This window comes from Artemia franciscana, chromosome 7 (genome assembly GCF_032884065.1).
Source record: "Artemia franciscana chromosome 7, ASM3288406v1, whole genome shotgun sequence".
Lineage (NCBI taxonomy): Eukaryota > Metazoa > Arthropoda > Branchiopoda > Anostraca > Artemiidae > Artemia > Artemia franciscana.
This window is the reverse complement of record NC_088869.1, coordinates 29,169,663-29,188,365: the sequence shown is the minus strand read 5'-3', so window position 1 is coordinate 29,188,365 and position 18,703 is coordinate 29,169,663. Positions and strand designations below refer to the sequence as shown.

Sequence of the window (18,703 nt, the reverse complement as noted above, 5' to 3'; positions counted from 1 at the left end):
ATTTTGTGACCATGTGGTGAAAGTGTGGATGAGGCAGGGATAACCCCCTCCTATACGGAATAAATTCCGATTATTTTGGGGTTTAATCTTACTCTTTACTTTCATGACAACAGCGTACACCAGAAATATTCTCAGAAATCATAAGGGAGTAGATATCAATTCGATATTTTTATGTATTTTTTGTTCCATCTGCATCCCCCCCCCCCACACAAAAAATCCAGGTGACGGCCTTGGGGACTATACTATAACCTTCATTCTCTTTTCGTCTCTCCCTTAAAACTAATTCAGTATTTATCTGATGGGGAAACCAAGGATTTGTCGGCATTAAAATGCACCTTTCGAGGTTTTGCAATTTGCCTAAAGTGTCTTTTTGCAATTTGTCCATTTCTTAAAGATAGTATTTGTTATTGGGAAACACAGAGACATTTTTCATGGGAGTTTTCCGGAGGGGGAGGGGATTATCTAGGGGAGTTTTCAGTGGGTAGTAAATTTTCTGAATAAATTTGCTTCAATGAGAATGTTTTTTGAAGATATTTTCTTCGGAGGGGGGAGGTGGGCTTTTTAATGCAGAGTGTTAATTAGGGAGTATTAATTTTATGGTCAATTATATGACTAAATTCGATAAATTGTCCACTTGCAAAATAATAGAAAAAGTGAATAAAAGTTTTTCTTATGAAAAGAAACCGCAGAACTTGAAGTTGACAAATAAAATTCGTGAATTGCAGATTGCACAAAATTTCTTCAAAACTAGCTGGTTATATTTTCAAGCTTCCAGGAAAATTAAGTTTATAGCTAGTTAAACTTGTTGTTGTAGAGCTGTTTTCGAAATTATCAGCCATGTTGAGGTGACGCTGATAGTACTTTTAGTTAGATTTGATTTGCAAAGTGTATGCGTATTATTTAACAAAATGCTTATTACATAGCATAACATCCAAATCAAAAGTACAAGGAAAGGCCCATCACCGCAACTAGTAAGGAAACTGTAAGCAATACGCTGTAACCAATAAAAACGAAAATAATTACCTTTTGAAATTCAGCCTAGGTATTGCTTTTGAATTAAACATAAACGAAATTTGTTTGGTTGTCTTCTTTTTTGGTCGTTATTGTGGTTAATTTTCAGTCCATCACAGCTTTGGAAAAAAGTAAGACAAATGAGGAATTAGAAAATTACAATGCTTGAAAAAATTGATCTACAGTGCTGAAGTACAGTTGATCAAAAATGGGAGAGAATTATTTTTGACAATATTCTAAAACTGATCTTCAAAGCTCTACTAAAATCAAAAATTCTATTGCGGAGACATACGTTTTATAGGTCCTTATATGTTAATTTTGGGAGGAACAATTACAGTTATTTCTGCAGTAAAACTGACATATACAAGTATACTAAACGCAGTGTTTCAAATGCGGCTATTGTAAGTTAATAATAAGCTTTTTCTCGCGACAAATTGTTCACGAATAATGTTAATCAGCAATCACGAGAGCAAATTATAAAATCAACATTGGTTTTGGTGTAAGTCCAAGTTTCAGCGTTGTTGGAAATAAACGGCAATACCTCCAAAATCGTTTAAATACTATTTTACAATTTTCAGATAATTTCATGTTTACTCTTGTAATGTTCACTGTTTTATTGTCTGATCAAATTCTGAAGGTTTTTATGAATTACATCAAAATTTCTTCCAAGCCCTTCAATGAGAAAAATTGCGAATAACTAAAAAATGCGCCTTCTTATGTCATATTTCAGGTAAGAGACATGTTAGCAGTAAATAAAGCATATTTTATTGTTAAAGTACCTTCATTTCTCTTCTATAACTGCAAGATCAAAACAATTTTCCTCATGATAGCCATCCTTGAAATTTTCACTGGGGGTTTTCATCCTCAAAGACATAATTTCCAAGTCATTCAACTTCGTGCAACTTAATGGCTACCTTAAAATGTTGATTGAAAATGTTGGGGAGAGGACGGGCGCTGGAGGGGGTTCTTGACCTACAATCCCTCTCTACTGTTAAAATGAGCAACAACCCTTTCAAATTCTAACTAAATGAACCCTTTTTGAAATTTTACAACAACTCCTTTGTTACAAAGTGCCCTGGCCTAAACAATAAATAATAAATTGTGGACACAATGCCTAGGATAGCAGTTGTGGCAATTTTCAAATAGTCCCGCCACTTCGTAAATCCCTCTGCCACTATTTATGAAATACCGGCTAATTTTTCTGTTGCAGTGCGAATAGAACTTAATGCTAGATTTTTCTGTATTTTATGAAATTTAATCCAAACCCCTCGTTTTGATATCATGGATAGGCCACTCAGTTTAGTCATACCTGTGAGATGGGACAATAACGAACCGCTTCGCTGGCTCACCACATTTCTGTTCGCTTTCCAAACTATGAATAATACGAACTGATTATTCAGTGATTGACAAAAATACACTGGACCACTGATGTTGGATTCAATGGGAGGAATAGTTTGTTTGCAACAAGAATGTAGTAACCAAAAATTATTGAGTTTGATAATGCCGTCTAAATTTATCTACAGTGATGCTGATCAACTAACCTTTGTTAGTGGCTACAATATGATTGCTAATCAAAAATATCTCGTTGGAACGCACTAGCTCACAACAAGGTCGCCCGAAAATGCCTGGTTGGAAAGTGGAAAAAAGTATTAACAATATCAAATAAGAAGAATAAGAAGATACTCATTTTTGTTTTAGGAGCTGAAACGCAATATACAATACAACAGCAACAGCAACGCTTAAAGAAATTTATAATAAAAGTTCTTGTGATATTTACCCAGATTTATCAGCAGTCAGTTGAACCAATCTTATACCAAACCATCTTCTAGACAACACTATAGTGTTTTTTTGTGGATGGTGAAGTCCTCCCTTTGAACGAGTGGCAGACAGTCTGGTTTTATATTATCAATTTTTCCCTTCTTTTTTTTTTGATTGTATTAAAGCTTATTCCAATAGGCAATGCATAGAACACCACCTAAAAAAATCCCCCCTGACCCTACCCCAAGTACCACTGAAAACATTCAACCCCTTGGCTGGTCAAGTCAACTCTCTCAAAGCTCACATGAGGGGTCATTGAATAATACAATGGTGGAAGTCGGGGCGTATGTCACAATACAGGATGAGACTGAAAATGAATTTCAGGAGGTCCTATCAAGAAACTCAAAAAAAAGGAAAAAGATTTCACCAATCAAAAATAATACCCCTTCCCATAATCCAATATTCCCCTCACAAAACCTTGGAATTTACTTAAAAATCACTCCAGATACCCCCTTTGAGATAAAAAAGGTAGCTCTTTTGAGGGTTGCAATCTTTAAAATGTTAAAATCAATGTTTTCATTAAACATTAACCGTGATGGATCTCTGCTAATAGCCCTTCAAGATTCTAAATCAGCAGACATATTACAGAATTCAAAATCTCTTCTTAACATACCAATAAAATCTGTTCTCTGGTCCCCAAACCAAAACCCAACTAAAATAGTAGTGTATAACATCCCTCCAGAAATTCCTATTCAGGATCTAAAAGAAGGACTCTCTGACAGAACTGGTAACCCAATCCCAGTAGCTGATGTAACCCAATTGGGTAAACCAGATGCCAATGGCCAAAAGTTAAGCAAGTCTTTCTTATTCACACTAAGAGAAGAAAATAATAACCTGGATCAGATATTCCTATTTGGACAAAGGAAACCCCACAAGCCCTACAAGCCAAAACCTATCCAATGCCAAAAATGTCTAAGACTAGGACACACAAAAAACACATGCAGTGAAACATTACATGAATGCAATTCTTGTAAAAACTCCCACCCCACTGGAATGATAAATTGTAAAAACAATCAGCCAAAATGTATCAACTGCAATGGTCCCCACGATTCTACTAATAAAACTTTATGCCCTGTATATAAAAAACGAGCACTAACACTCCAAATAGCAACAGAAAAAAACATACCTTACCCTTTTGCAGCAATGGAAGCAAATGCAGCTCAATCACACCTGACCAAAAACTTTATGAAACCACCCAACCCTCTCACCCACAGACCAACCATTCTACCAAAAGCATCAAGCACCCCCAATAAGACTCCTTCCTCAAAGCAACCAAGCTCACATTCCTATAAGAGAGGTTCACCCTGGACAAACCTTCCAGCCTCTACAAGTAATGATAGAATATCAGAATGGCCACCTCTCCCGAGTAGAAATGAATCAGAAGTATTAACGGGTATTAATCAAATTATCAACAAAAAGCCAGATGAATATCCAAATGAATTAACACCTAACATGTGCCTATTTATACTAAATTCTAATGCAGTACAGTCAATGAACCTAAAACAACCACAAAAAGCAAAAATAATAAGCGAATTGGCAAAGTTGTACCTACCCAATCACATGCATATCCAAGCAAAAAAAGATCTTGCTCTGCTCCTAGCAAAGCTAAAGATTGATACACAGCAAAATGAAAATTAAAACAACAAAGCAGCATATTTCAATACTTCAGTGGAATGTAAGATCACTTTCAGAAAATAAGTTAAATGAACTTTTATCTTTTATGAATAAAAATTCCATTGATATTGCTTGCCTTCAAGAAACCCATTTGACTAATAACCAACAAACAAAGTTTCCAGGATATACTATCCTGAGAAAGGATAGGTCTTCTCAGAGAAAAGGAGGTGGCGTAGCTATAATTTTAAATAATAATATTAAATTTTGCGGTATTAATTTCCCAGATTTTTCAAATGATGTTGATGTTATTGGCATCAATGTTTGGATAAATAATACAAAAACATACATATTAAGTCTTTATAACCCCAATGGCCAGACTACAGATGCCATGGATTTTTTTCACTTATATTACTAATTCTAATATGCTAAAAAACATAATCATCTGCGGGGATTTTAATGCCCACAGTCTTCTGTGGGGGGATAAGCCAGCAAATAAAGCTGGTAAGCTCATTGAAAGATTGATTTCAAATAATGCCGATTTAGCAATTGCTACCCCTCCTAATCTAAATACATATTTTAACCCCAAAAGTGGTAAATTTTCAACTATTGACCTACAAATTGTTTCAATAAATATACTAAATAAAATTTATATTAAGAAAATTGAAAATCTATGCACTGACCATTTTGCAATAGTATCCTCTTTAAATGAACCAGCCAACATTCTCCCACATATCCCTAAATATGTCAACACCAAAGCAAATTGGACCATGTTTAGAAATAAGCTTAATGAAGAAGTCCTAAGTTTAACCCAGAAATCTCATACCTCAGTTGTAACTGCTGACACGTGTGCTGAAGCTATGACATCAATATTAACAAATGCAGCTAATCAAGCTATCCCCAGAACTTCACCTAGGAAAACCATCCCTAAACACACCCCTAAAGCATGGTGGACAAAAGATTGCCAAATTATGTGGAGAATAAAAAATGCAACTAGGAGAGCATACCTAAGAAAACCATCCCCTGACACATATTTAAGTAAATTACAAGCAGAGGCTAACCTCAAGAGAACAATAACTAATGCCAAATATAATTATTGGAATAATTTTGCAAATAATCTTTCCAGAGAAACATCTGAGCCAAGAATACATAGACTTATAAGCAAAATCTGTGGGAAAAAAACATCCTCCAACCCTCTTATGTATGAACTAATACATGAGAATTCCCACTATGATAACGACACTGATAAGGCAAAATTATTTGCCTCCCTTTTCTCAAAGAAGCTAACATCAAAAAACCAAAATATCACCACACAAATCATGACAAATCCTATTTACCAGCCCCGACCAGGTTCAGAATATATAAACCATCCCTTCTCGATACATGAATTGAATAATGCAATTCAGCATATCAAGGCCAATGCTACAAGTAGCTATGATAATATACACCCTATATGGATAAAGAATCTTTCCCCTTTGTACAAACAGGAGCTCCTAAATTGCTATAACCATGCATGGGCTACATCCACATTCCCTAATATCTGGAAATGTTCATCTCTTATACCAATTTTAAAGAAAAATAAACCTAAACATGACCCTCAGTCATATAGACCCATAATGATTACCCCAGTGCTGGGAAAATTAATGGAGAAAATGATTTACCATCGGCTGCTTTGGTTTGTTGAGAAGAATAATCTGATACCTCATACTCAAACTGGCTTCAGGAAACACCACTCATCAACAGATGCTTTCATAGTGTTAACAAATGCAATAAATGAATCCCTATCAAAAAATAATGTCTTAACTGCTGCATTCCTAGATTTTGAAGGAGCTTATGATAATGTTGACCACCAGATTCTATTAGTTAAACTTACAAACCTTGGACTACCCCCCAAACTTGTATCCTTCATAAAATCCTTTATAGAAAACCGAAGTTTCATTGTTTGTGTAGGTTCAGCCTCTTCACCCAAAACTCCAATAACCAAAGGCCTTCCACAGGGTGCAGTCCTGAGCTGCCTCCTATTTTCACTTTTTCTGTGGGACATGAACCTCCCACATACCAATCTACAGTACGCTGACGATCTGGTATTATGGGCAACTGGCAATACCTTCGAGATTACGCATTCAAAGTTGCAAAATGCACTTTTCCAATTTGAAAAGTTCTCCCAAAAGTCCATTTTACCTACTGCACCCACAAAGTCAAAAATTATCCAATTCCACCATAAGCGAAATCATTATGATGCTAGGCTAACATTAAATGGAATACTTATCCCAGAGGACAATCAAATTAATTACCTAGGGCTCATACTTGACCAAAAACTAAATTTCCACCTCCACATCACAAATACAATAAAAAAGTGCTATAGAAAAACAAGAATAATTAAAAGGCTACTAGCCACACCTTGGGGCTGTAATGAGAAAACACTAATCCAATTTTATAAATCATATATAAGGCCCCATATTGATTATGGCCTCATAGTGTATGGTGCTTGTGCTAAGACCCACATGCAAAAAATCGAAACGACACAAAATGATATAATTCGTCTTATATTTGGTCTTAGGAAACCAACAAAAACTAAGTTTCTGCTTACTGAGAGTGGACTATCACCAATAAATGAAAGAAGAAGATCTCTACTAATTAAGTACCTTACAAAAATTGAAGCCAATGATTCTCATACCCTGCATAACTGGTTAAGAAATCCATCTATGTTTAGAGGCGTTGCAAATGAATATGCAAATATCCAGAAGAAGTTCCCAGTGCCAGTAAAATCTATTGCACCCACATTCCCCCAAACCCCCCCTTGGAGTTGGTCAACCCCCATAATAAAGACTGACTTCTCAAAGTGGACCAAAGAACTTACCCCCATTTCTTTTATTCAGAAAAAATTTGCCGAACTAAATAATGTTGCTTATAAAAATTATTTCCAAATTTTTGTAGATGGGTCCAAAATGAATGAGAAAGTGGCAAGCGGAGCTTTCTTCCCAACCCATAATATCGCTTTAGGAGAGAGATTACAAGATAATTCATCTGTAATGTCTGCCGAGCTAAACGCCATAATCATGGCACTAGATTTCCTCATGGTTAATGAATATATGAAAGTTAATATTAAAAATATTATAATATATTCTGATTCTTTGTCAAGCCTAGAGCTTCTTTCGTCAGCTTCTCAAAATAAGATGGATATTGACACATTTCTTTGTCTTAGGATTATTGATATTTTTGCTACAAAAGGTATTTTAACTCATATACAGTATATTCCAAGCCACTCAGGTATAATAGGTAACCATAAGGCAGATGAAATAGCCAAAAATGCTTTAAATATTGACCAGCCAAGTGGGAGACCAATCCCCATTAGAGATATTTACCGCTGGAGATTTACAGAGGTACTGATAATTAATAAGAATCCTACCCCATCACCTTTCCCAAGTAAGCACCTTTCCAAGATTTATCATAGGATTCGGTCAGGTTCAAATGGGCTAAATTTTCAGGCATTTTCATATCAGATTCCTAATTCAAGTGGCGAAGTTCCCTCGTCCCCCCTTTGCAGGTCATGTAATCTTAAGAATGAAACAATAGATCACTGCCTATTTGAATGTAATATGCTGACGTCTGCACAGTATACCCTGCGACGTAAAATGTTAGAATGCTTCAAACACCACAAAATTCCACCAACAGCCAAGAGTCTTGCTGACCATACTCTCCCGCAGAGCACAGAGATCAATATATACTCTCTTATAATTCAACTGCTGGTATCAAAAGATATACTTCAAGAAATCTGAGCAGATACAAATCATACAAGACAAACCAGCTCCATAGCTCTGTCGATCTCACAGAGTGAGCCAAAAGGAAAAGGGCTAAATAGTATCAACTGAAAAGCCCGTCTGCTGAATAAGAAGAAGAAGCTGAAAGGTTGATTAGACATCAATAGGCATTGTTATGCCATCAGAAGAAGCAAAGCCAGTACTAGGTTCTGAGCAGCCACTTTTTGTCCGTCCTGACCTTCCATCTAAGTGTACATGGCATATTGGTGCTGACCCTAGTACTTCACCCCATTCCAGGAAACATCTGTAAGTGGTCTAGGCTTAGTTTTTCTGGGCTAGTCAGTCATTTAGTAACCTGAAATTTGATTGGCTCTAAATGTCCCTATAAAACTAAAGTGTAAAAATATTGGCTGCACAGAAGGAGACTTGGTCAATGTTGGTATTACTGGAACAATTGTTTGGGGTCTTGAAACTATTATTAATAGATGCATTTTTTACTTTTTGAACATCTTTCCTCTCTTTGCAAAACTACTACAAACTCACCATTATGGAGTTATTCCAGCCCAAATATTCTTTTATTTATAGATAGAATTTGCAATCATTTCTGTTTTTTTTTATCAGATATTTGAAATTGCAAACCTGTACTAGTTTAGAAACAAATTTGGGCTATTTTTTGCACATTAGGTGGGTGGGGGTAAAGCAAAGCATATATTAAATATGTAAACTAACCATTGCTGTATTTAGTATATGCTATGCTTTACCGCCCCCCCCCCCTAATGTGCAAATATATAATAACTCCATAATGGCAAGTTTGCAGTAGTTTTGCAAGAGAGAAAAGGTGTTCAAAAAGTCAAAATGCATCTATTAACAATAGTTTCATGATCCAAAACAATTGTTCCAGTAATACCAGCATTGACTTGAGACTTAGGCTAGTGTACTTGAACAAAATGAAGACACTTTTAGATTGCTAATTTTTGTTCTTTTTCATTATTTTGTTCATGCCCTGAATGGTTCATTTCCAGTCTCCCCTTCTATATTGTCTTATATAATCTGCAAAGTGAACATAAAATAAAAGTCATAGGCCTATCATCATAGCCTATTCCTGATTTTTGGCTATGCTCCTTTTCAGCATAATAGTCACTACCCTGAAAATATATCCCTCTCCTAATGGATGCATGCATAGAATTGATCATATATTTGTTTGATAGTATTTCCATTGATATATCAATGGATATAGACATCATCTTGTCTTAAGGGGGGGTAGCCAATTCTGTGATAGAGAGGGTGGTGGCTATTAAATGTGTCCCTAAGTCCTGCATATTTAGGTATTTAAAAGCTGGTCATTTTTATTTTGCTAAAACTTAGCCTTTACCATTTTCCTTGCCCTGTTTTTCCTGTAGGCTATACTATAATAGCCTTTACTAGATCTACTAACCTACTTCCAATTTCCAGCAAACATAAACATCAGAAAGGAGATTGGACACAAATCACAATATGGTTAGATAAAAGATTCTTGTCCTAATAATTCAATTTAAAAGTTAACAGTTACAAAAAATTAAGTATAAAAATAAGTGGTAAAATTCTAGTTTAGCTACTTTGCACTATCTTGGATAGGGGTTAGGTTAGGAAAATGACACATTCAGTAATATATCCAAGGCCAAAAGCATGCTCTGAGAAGTTATTGTCAAGCTTCCATGTAAACCCTCTTCAGATTTCTAAGCCCTAGAGTTTTGCCTACTTAACAGGTCTATAGCCTACCTATTGAAATTTTGAAAAAACATCATTTTATGTTAAATTTCAGTCATGAGTTTCTTTTTCTCTGGTTTTAGTTCTGGAAATACAGTTACTGTTATTTGAGTAGAATTTTAAGCCATATTAATTGTTTTTTTTTCTGAATTTATGAAATGTATTTATTAATCTTTGAAATCTCATAAATTGGGGTTGTGAAGCTGACAAGTTGTGAAACAGTTTTGTTGCATTTCATTTAAGCAGAAGACATATTTTGCAAGATTTCACTTTTATAACACACCAATGTTTAAAGGGCATCAAAGGTAAGGGCCCTCTAGAGAGAGGAGCTGAGGTAGGTACTTCAAAATAACTTTCTAGGACATACTTTAGTCTGTAAAGCCATCCCTGAAAGTTTCATTTTCATAACCTAACCCCTTTCCAAGATAGCCAAAAGTAGCTAAACTAGAATTTTTGGGGACTTCTCTCCCTTTCTCTTTTTTGCATGCTGACAAACAATCTGTATTGTGCAGGTACTAATCTCTTTATTAAATGCCTTAGGCAGGAGTTCAATGCATAGTTAAGAGGAAATGATCCAAAACTGTATGGCTGCTTCTGGTGGATAATAAAAGATAGAAGGCAGCATATGGTTTTAAAATGTCTGGCCTTGATTGGTACTTTTATCAAAAGTATTGAATTAGATAATATTTTATAGTGATTAAGTAAGGAATTTTATCCAATATTTATCTAAGGGCTTACAGCTAATTTCAAATACTAGAAAAGCCATAAACTCATGTTGTATTCTCTTATTGTTTGCCTGTCTTTGGCAGCTTCCAGGATATGCCACCTTCACTGGTTTGCTGTTAGTATTTTTTCATCTCAAAGGATGGCAAATTTGCATGTGTGGCCACAATATCCAGTGTTGGTTTGGCATACTTTACCAAAGCAAATATAAAGGGTGAAGGCAAGCTCAAAACCCAAAAATTGATCAATTCTGGCATTGTTTAATCCTGTCAAACCAGTAGGTGAACTGAAATTCTATTTTTCTGTTAAATTTCATTCAAGATAAAATGCTTAAAAGTAAAACAGAAGAGGAAAGATAGATAGGTGGTTGGGATCCAGAAAGATGAAAACAGCAGTTTTTTCTGTCTTAGTTAGCAAAAAGTCACTCAGGTTCTCTGGAAGTGTCATGAGGGTCCCTAGAGGAATCCTGCAAGACTATATGAAATATGTTGACACACTGAATATCCCTCTACAAAGTCTGGACCTGTGTTTCTTTACCCCTTGTTACAAAACATGAGTAATATTTACAGAGGAACAAGAAAAAGGACTAAAAACTTGCTATATTCCCTGAAGCATGTAAATTTGCATTCACTTATGGTGTTACTAAGAATATAAAAGTACCAGAGAACAGGAAATGCAAAGGTAGTAGTGGATTCAGGGTTGTTGCAGTTGCTAGCAACCTAGTAAGAGATGATCACATCCAATACTAAGAAATGTAATTGCACATAACTCCTAAAAATAGTGTCAGATCAAAACAAGAATCATACTATAAGAATTGCCTTGTCTGAAACCCCTATATAGGAAACTTCCTGTTCCTTGGCTTGATAAACAAGATCAGTTGCTTGAACTGCAGTGTTCTGCATTGACAGCATTTTTTTTTCCTTGGATAGCAGGGCACTGGAATATCATAAAGAGCTGTTCAATGGCTCATTTTAAAGGAAATTTGTGTGGTTAAAAATCTTTTGTAATTAAGAATAATACAATTTTTACTAAAAACTTCATTTTTCTCTAACACTGTAGTAGCATGTTATTAACATCAGAAATTTGTAACATCTATGTGCTTTTGTAATTAACTAAAGAATATTAACTAAAGTCATAGTTTTATTAGAATCATATATAATGTAAATAGAAAAATGCTATATTACTAAGCACTCAAATGGATTAAGTTAATGTATTTTACAGACCAGGCCTATCAAGAAGTAAAAATTGAGAGAGCCAAATAAAATAGCAAGAAGCATTATCATAATGGCGAAGATTATAGTGAAAAAAATAATTGAGGGAGCCAAACAAGAGATCAAGGAGCAATATCACAATGATAAAAATTATAGAGAAGCAATGATTGAGGGAGCCAAACAAAAAATCAAGGAGTAGTATCATAATGATGAAGATTACCAAAATTTTATATTAAAGAATGAATTATTGTAACTGAGTCTATATTAATTGAAATATCAAACTTACAGCATTGAACAAATTCTAGCCTGTCATAAATGAAATTTTTTATTTTAAATAGCTTTTTCAGAGGTTGGTGAATAGAAAGCAGAACTGAACAAAAGTGAACTAGTTTATGGGTTCAGTTTTTGATCTCTGAGTTAAGTACTCAGCATGCTTCTACTTTACCAAGCTGTTATTGCCAGTGAGTATGATCAAAATGGCCCATTATGTGTTGCACAATGGTCTGGGGGTAAAGTTCTTGATGAGTTTTGTAGGCAAAAATTGGTTCTGTGGTTTTATTGATTGCCTTAAAACTCTTCTCAGTAATAACACCAGAAGGTACAAGCTTATCACAGGTAACTGCTTTCAACCATCACAGTGTAGAAGCTTTCTTTAACAACCTAGAGCAAGGGCCACATAAGCACATCTTCAGACAACAAGGCATTTGGAATGCTGAGAAATTGGGTCTGAAAACATCCACAAGCCTAGTAAAATCATTGCACAGATATGCCAGAAGTAAGTAGGGAAAGTCATGTCAGCAGAAAGAGATCAGTTGCCCACAATTTGTGCTAGTGTTAATGCATTGCTAAGTCCCTCCTCTACTTATTTCCCCAGAAACCATCATGATTGACTCAGAAAATACTTCTGGCTGGATGACTGCCTCTCATTTGGTTTACTTGCAGCATTTTATTAAACAAGTCAAACCCTCCAAACAGTTAACTGTACTTCTGAAAATGGACTGCCAGATCAGCCAATACACTGTTGAATTGCTTGATCTAGCTAAATAGAATTGTGTTCTACTTTTAACTGTCTCTCACCACACTACTCACAAACTATAGACTCTAGAAAAGGTAGTTATGGGCCACCTTAAGGCCTACTACAATGAGGAAACTGCAAGTTTTATGACTGCCCATAAATGTTAAACTATATCAGTTTGTAACATTGCTGAGGTGCTGAAGAAAGCATGTCCAAAGGGTTTTGCTCCTAAAAATATAATCAATTGAATCAGAGCAAGTAGTTTCTACCCCACCAACATAGATGTCTTCAAGGATTATGAGTTCCTCCTGTCAATTGTTTCAGATAGAGTGCCTACCACATCTAGAGAAGCACTTACCAGGGAAGTTTCTGTGCTCAGTGTAAATCTTGTGCAACTTTTAGACTCCTTTTTTGACATAGGCCCTGAGACAGGCACAGCACAGGTTCTGCCTCAAATGAGAATCAAAGGTCAGCAGATGATATGTTAAAAGATATGGTCCATGTAAACTCCTTTTCAGAAAGCTCAACAGGAAAAAAAAACGTGAAAAAGTCAGAAATGTTCACTGACACCCCTGTGAAAGAATGTGTTACTGCTGAGATAAAAGCTGTATCTGCATAGAAAGACTTAGTCCTAGAAAAGAAGTCAGAGAAGTAAAAAGGCTTGTTTCTTGTCACAAGAGTTGCAGTTGGAGTGACAATTCTAATATGGACAATCCTGTCTACAACAGCTCTTCAGACTGCAGTACAGATGCTGAAGATGAGCCCCCTACCAGCAACTTCCAATTTGACACAGAGAAAGTCGTAGCTGGTGATTACTTTCTGGTTGAGTTGAAGACAAAGAAAGGGAATTCTGTTCAATATATTATCATTATCAAGAAAGTAGCAACTAAAGAACTTAGGGTCCACTTTCTGAAGGAGACTGGAACAAGAGACTTTGCACTAACTGATGAGATGTGTATTGTCTTAAAGACAGAAGTTGAAATGAAACTGCAATCACTGGCGATTGGAATTCCAAGATTAGCAGAATGACTCACTTTTGGTGTTCATCAGTCAATTTATAATTTAAAATTAATACTCTTTATTTTTTTAAACTTTACTGAAATTCATTTTGTAGTTTTTATACTGGCCATATTCTTTCTTCATTTTATTGCAGAAAAACAAGTTTTTATGTTCCCATGGCCACTTTTCTGTTTCTTTTGTGAGGTGGCCAAATGTGCAAGAGATGCTTATACCAGTACTGGGGTGGCCCAGGTTTGGCACTCTTGACCACTTGGATAGAGATGTATCCAGGGGGAAAAGTGGTGAAGTATCTCTAATTGTCTTTTTCAAGGATGGTATTGAATGTGTTACCTTTGCTTTGGCATACTCATCAACTTCTTATTGCTTGAGTCAATTCCTGGAGAATTAAAAAAAAAGTCAAAGCCTGTTGATTACAGGCCAGTCTCCTATCTATGTACTAGACCAAAAATAAATATTGAATTTGAAATGTAAGTATTGATATCAGGAACAATATTTGGAAATTTCTGTTCATTTTCAGCTTTTTCAACCATCTACCAGGTAAGTCCAACTGAAAAATTCCAACATATGAAAGTTCTTGTTAATATCTAGCGTAAGTTTGAAGTTCTAGGGGGGCAGCTGCCCTGCCCCCTTCCCTCCACCCATGGATTCATATTTCGTAAGACTAGTTACTTTTGGTTAACTTGGAAATGTCTAGTTAGCCTAACATGAATGACTAACCTAGGGTAAAGGCACTGATGATTCAACAGTATAACTTTGGAACCACTCAAAATTCTACTTCAAAACAGAATAACTCTGTTTAGTTGTGACTTGGCACACCAGCTCTTGGAGCCATCATTGTATTTAGCAATGTAAAACGTGGACACTATATCCAGTACACCCAGATAAGAGAAGAAAATGTGATTAAATCAATTTCCTGTTTTTGGCACAAAATGAGCTCCTGACAATTTTTTAGCTATTTTATAGTGTTCAAACTGTCATTACTTGGTTATATTCTTGCAAAAAAAAAGTTAGGATCAGCACCAATGCATCAAGATACATCTGCTCTTAAACTGTAGCCACATTGTTTTTTTCTTGACAAAATTAAATTAAAATGACAGAAAATTTATGTTCTTTCTGCTGAATTCAAACATAGATATTGGCTTCTATCATGAGATTCATTTCTTTTGAAAATGTCTTGTGGCAACCTTGTTGAAATTTTTGAGAGACAGTAAAAGGTCATGTTAAAACACAGGTGAATCAGTTGAAACTTCAGTGAACATGAGAAACAGTTGGTGTCAAAATTCAAGGTCCTCTGATAAAAATATAGTTGTCAAATTTATTGGTACTTTCTCAACAATGAGAGATTTTGATGATTATTATTTTTAATAATATTTTGCATGAAAAAGACATTTAAAGAATTTTTTTTAAAATCATAGTTTTACTGATTTGATGATAGATTTTCCCATCATATGTGGAACTGCAACTTGGCCTCATACCATTTTCATATTTTTAAGCATTTGCTTGGTTGATCATTACATCCTAATTCATTTATCACTGAACAACTTTGAAGTAGACTCTCTCTGAGTAAATTCTGTATATGTTTTCTTTCAAAGAGATACCAAGTTGTTAAAATACAACAATCTTCTCTCTGAACCCCTCCCTGCTTAGCCTGGAATTCCTCAAGGAACCTTGTTAGGACTGCTCTTATATTTAGTATTGATTAATGAAATTGGTAAGAGATTCTCTTGAAGATGTTAATATTTAGATGACCTGACAATCCTTGAAGTATGTCATAGTTATATCAAAAATTACTCTATCAAAATCCTACCCTTATTTTGGATGAAGGTAAGAATTTACATATGAAAGTAAATTCCATCAAGTCAAATAGAATGACAATAAATTTCTTAGAATTCTTGAATTTTATTCATGTTTTCTTAGACCCTATCCCACCCAAAGTACCAGTGAAACATGTTAAACTCATTGCTGTTACAAATTTCTAATGATCTTAAGTAGGATATGTATATTTCAAAGATTCTGGACTTTCTTGACAAAGGATAGTCAAAACTACAATTTTTAAAGTTGATTAAAATGACAGATTAACTTTGAAATGGCCAAGTCTTGACAACATTTTCACTGTCAACAACAAAGAAATCTTGCGCATTTGGAGATGCTATTCTTGTGGTATATATGCAGCACTATGAAAAAAGAAGACTCACATGACCTAGGTCACATGATTACACCTTATATGATTTAAGATTATCCCATTTCGTTAACATACTTGAGGCAATTTTTTCAGTTTTTGCTTCCACTGTGTAAATAGTGTTTTATACATTTATATATTAAACAAAGTTGAAGAGAAACAAAGAAATAAAATAAAAAAGAATAGGCATGTTGAATTCACATTTTTTTTCCAAGACAGTGGAATTCCACTGTATTTGGATTTTGTACTGCTCTGTCAAATTTGTAGATGAACAGTTAGATTTCTAGATTTTTTTCCTACATACTGAAAGCCTTTTAAAATCAAAAGTCTTTAAATTAAGCTCTCTGGAGTAGAAAAAGTTTTTTTCTTGTTTAAAAAAATTGTCAAATCATCAGTCCCTTTACTCTATACTGAATACTGGGGGGAAAAAATACCAGGGTTGAAAACCATTATGCAATTGAGCAAAATTGCGTAAAACTCAAACCCTCATATCTTGGTACCAAATAGGAATTGAGAAGAATTGTATATGTCAATGAATAGCTAAGAATTTAAGCTATGCATCAATGTTGTTATTATTAAAGTTATTTAAGATCATAAACTTGAAATTATTAGTTTATTTACTTACATAGAAGGACCATTTTTGGGAATACCAATTGTATTATTTTGATGCATATATCCTTTCAGCGTTTCAGTTTTATTCACCTACTAACAAAAATCTGCCTGTCTTCTGATTCTAAAAATATAACACTTATTACTTGATATTCATTCTATAAATCACGAATATTAATTTTATTTTCTTTTTCTTTTGTGGAAACTGCTGCTAGCCTTGGAATTGAGAATGAGACTAAGAATAAAAACACATCTATTACTACCACACATATCACACATCTTCAGTATAAACAAGGAATTGCTAAGCTTAAAAGAATGCGCAGAAAGAAAAAGTTTGGGAAAGGTTTTGCTCCTGGATTGACTCCAAAAGTGCTGCAATTTAAGTCCACCAATATTTGAGCAGGCTCAATGGCTTTAATAAACTAGTGGAAACTGGGAATATAATAAGAGGTACATTCCGAGTGACTACAAGAACAGAACTGATTGCAGAGCTGTACAAATAAGACATCATAGGATGAACCACAAGATTTTGTGTTCTTTCAAAATCCTACTTACATAAGCTGTCCGTTGAAAAACTCTTCCTTTTTGAAGAGATGGAGTGGACAATTAGAATAAGCAACCGGATGTCTACTCTTGAACATGATGGCATACATATAAAATGGTTTACACAAGTTCTAGTAATATTTAAACATGCACTTCTGCAGATTTATAATCATATATGGACCCATCATAATATTCCAAGATCATGGACAATACCCATAGTAATTCCCATCACTAAACTTAACCAGCATTATAACAATATCAAATCTTATAGACTAATTTACCAACTAACAATATTGGGTAAAATCCTAGAACAACTGATGCTAGTCCTAGTCATGTTGAATGCTTTCTAGGAGTAAATAAACCCTATCCTGTTGAGCAAAGGGGATTCAGAAAGGGGCATTGTTCATAGGACAATATTGCTTGCCTTGAACATAGTATACTTAATTCCTTGAAGCAAGGACATTCAACAGTTGCCTTACTTTTTGATGGTAGTTGATGCCCTTGAGAGTGTCATTCATAAGGAATTACTTGAGGTACTCATGAATATTGACTTTACTATTAGTTTTGTTAACCTTTTCAAGTTTTAATGTCGCTCCTTACTTTCAGTTAAAAAAAATAGTTTTTTTTTATTTAATTTCTGTTTGATTTTGGCTCTCCGTACATAAATTATTAAAATGAAATTTGCATATTAATTCTTTTTTTTTTTTGGCTAAATGGCTTTCTCTTAGTTTTGATTGACGATTTTGAGAAATACTGCGTGGGGAAGGAGGCCTAGTTGCCCTCCAATTTTTCGGTTACTTAAAAAGGCAACTAGAACTTTTAATTTTTAACGAACGTTTTTATTAGTAAAAAATATACGTAACTTAAGAATTAACTTACGTAACAAACTTTTATATTCTTATATTTTTGATTATATATATGAGGGGGTTTGTCCCCTTGTTAATACCTTGCTCTTCACACTAAATCTTAAGTTTTGTCCCAATTCTTTACGAATGACCCCTGAATCAGAAAGGCCGTAGAATAAATAGTTGAAATTACTAAAAATACTTTAGCATAAAGATCGAAGTATTTATCTCCTCTTAAATACCCCACTCTTTATACTAAAGTGTTTTTAGAACCCCTCATATGCGTAATAATCTCTGTTCGTTTTGAGTTTTAATGCTACTCCTTACTTTCAATCGAAAAAACTTTTTCATCTTTATATTTTCATTGTTATTTTTTTTAATAGCAATGCTAGAAAATCCTGCGCCCTTTTCATTGAATTTCTCTTCCCCCATGAAATATTCCTCCAAGGAAAGATCCTCCCACATAGCCCCCTCCCCTCAACCCCACACTCAAACCAAAAAATCCCCCTGAAAATGTCGGTACACTTCCCAATAACCATTACTGTATGTAAACATTGGTCAAAGTTTGTAACTTGCAGCCCCTCCCCCAGGGACTGTGGGAATAAGTCATC

The 18,703-nt window shown here is 34.7% G+C and overlaps 1 protein-coding gene across 2 annotated transcripts in view; it reads left to right on the top strand.

Moving 5' to 3' along the window:
* LOC136029127 (cystathionine beta-synthase-like) overlaps positions 1-18,703 on the top strand; it is a 193,653-nt gene that overhangs the window by 135,081 nt on the left and 39,869 nt on the right. For both annotated transcript variants that reach the window (XM_065707206.1, XM_065707207.1), the window contains exon 2: positions 8,345-8,507. In XM_065707206.1, coding sequence (XP_065563278.1) covers positions 8,377-8,507 — 131 coding nt within the window. In that variant the 5' untranslated portion in view covers positions 8,345-8,376. The remainder of the gene's footprint in view (positions 1-8,344; positions 8,508-18,703) is intronic.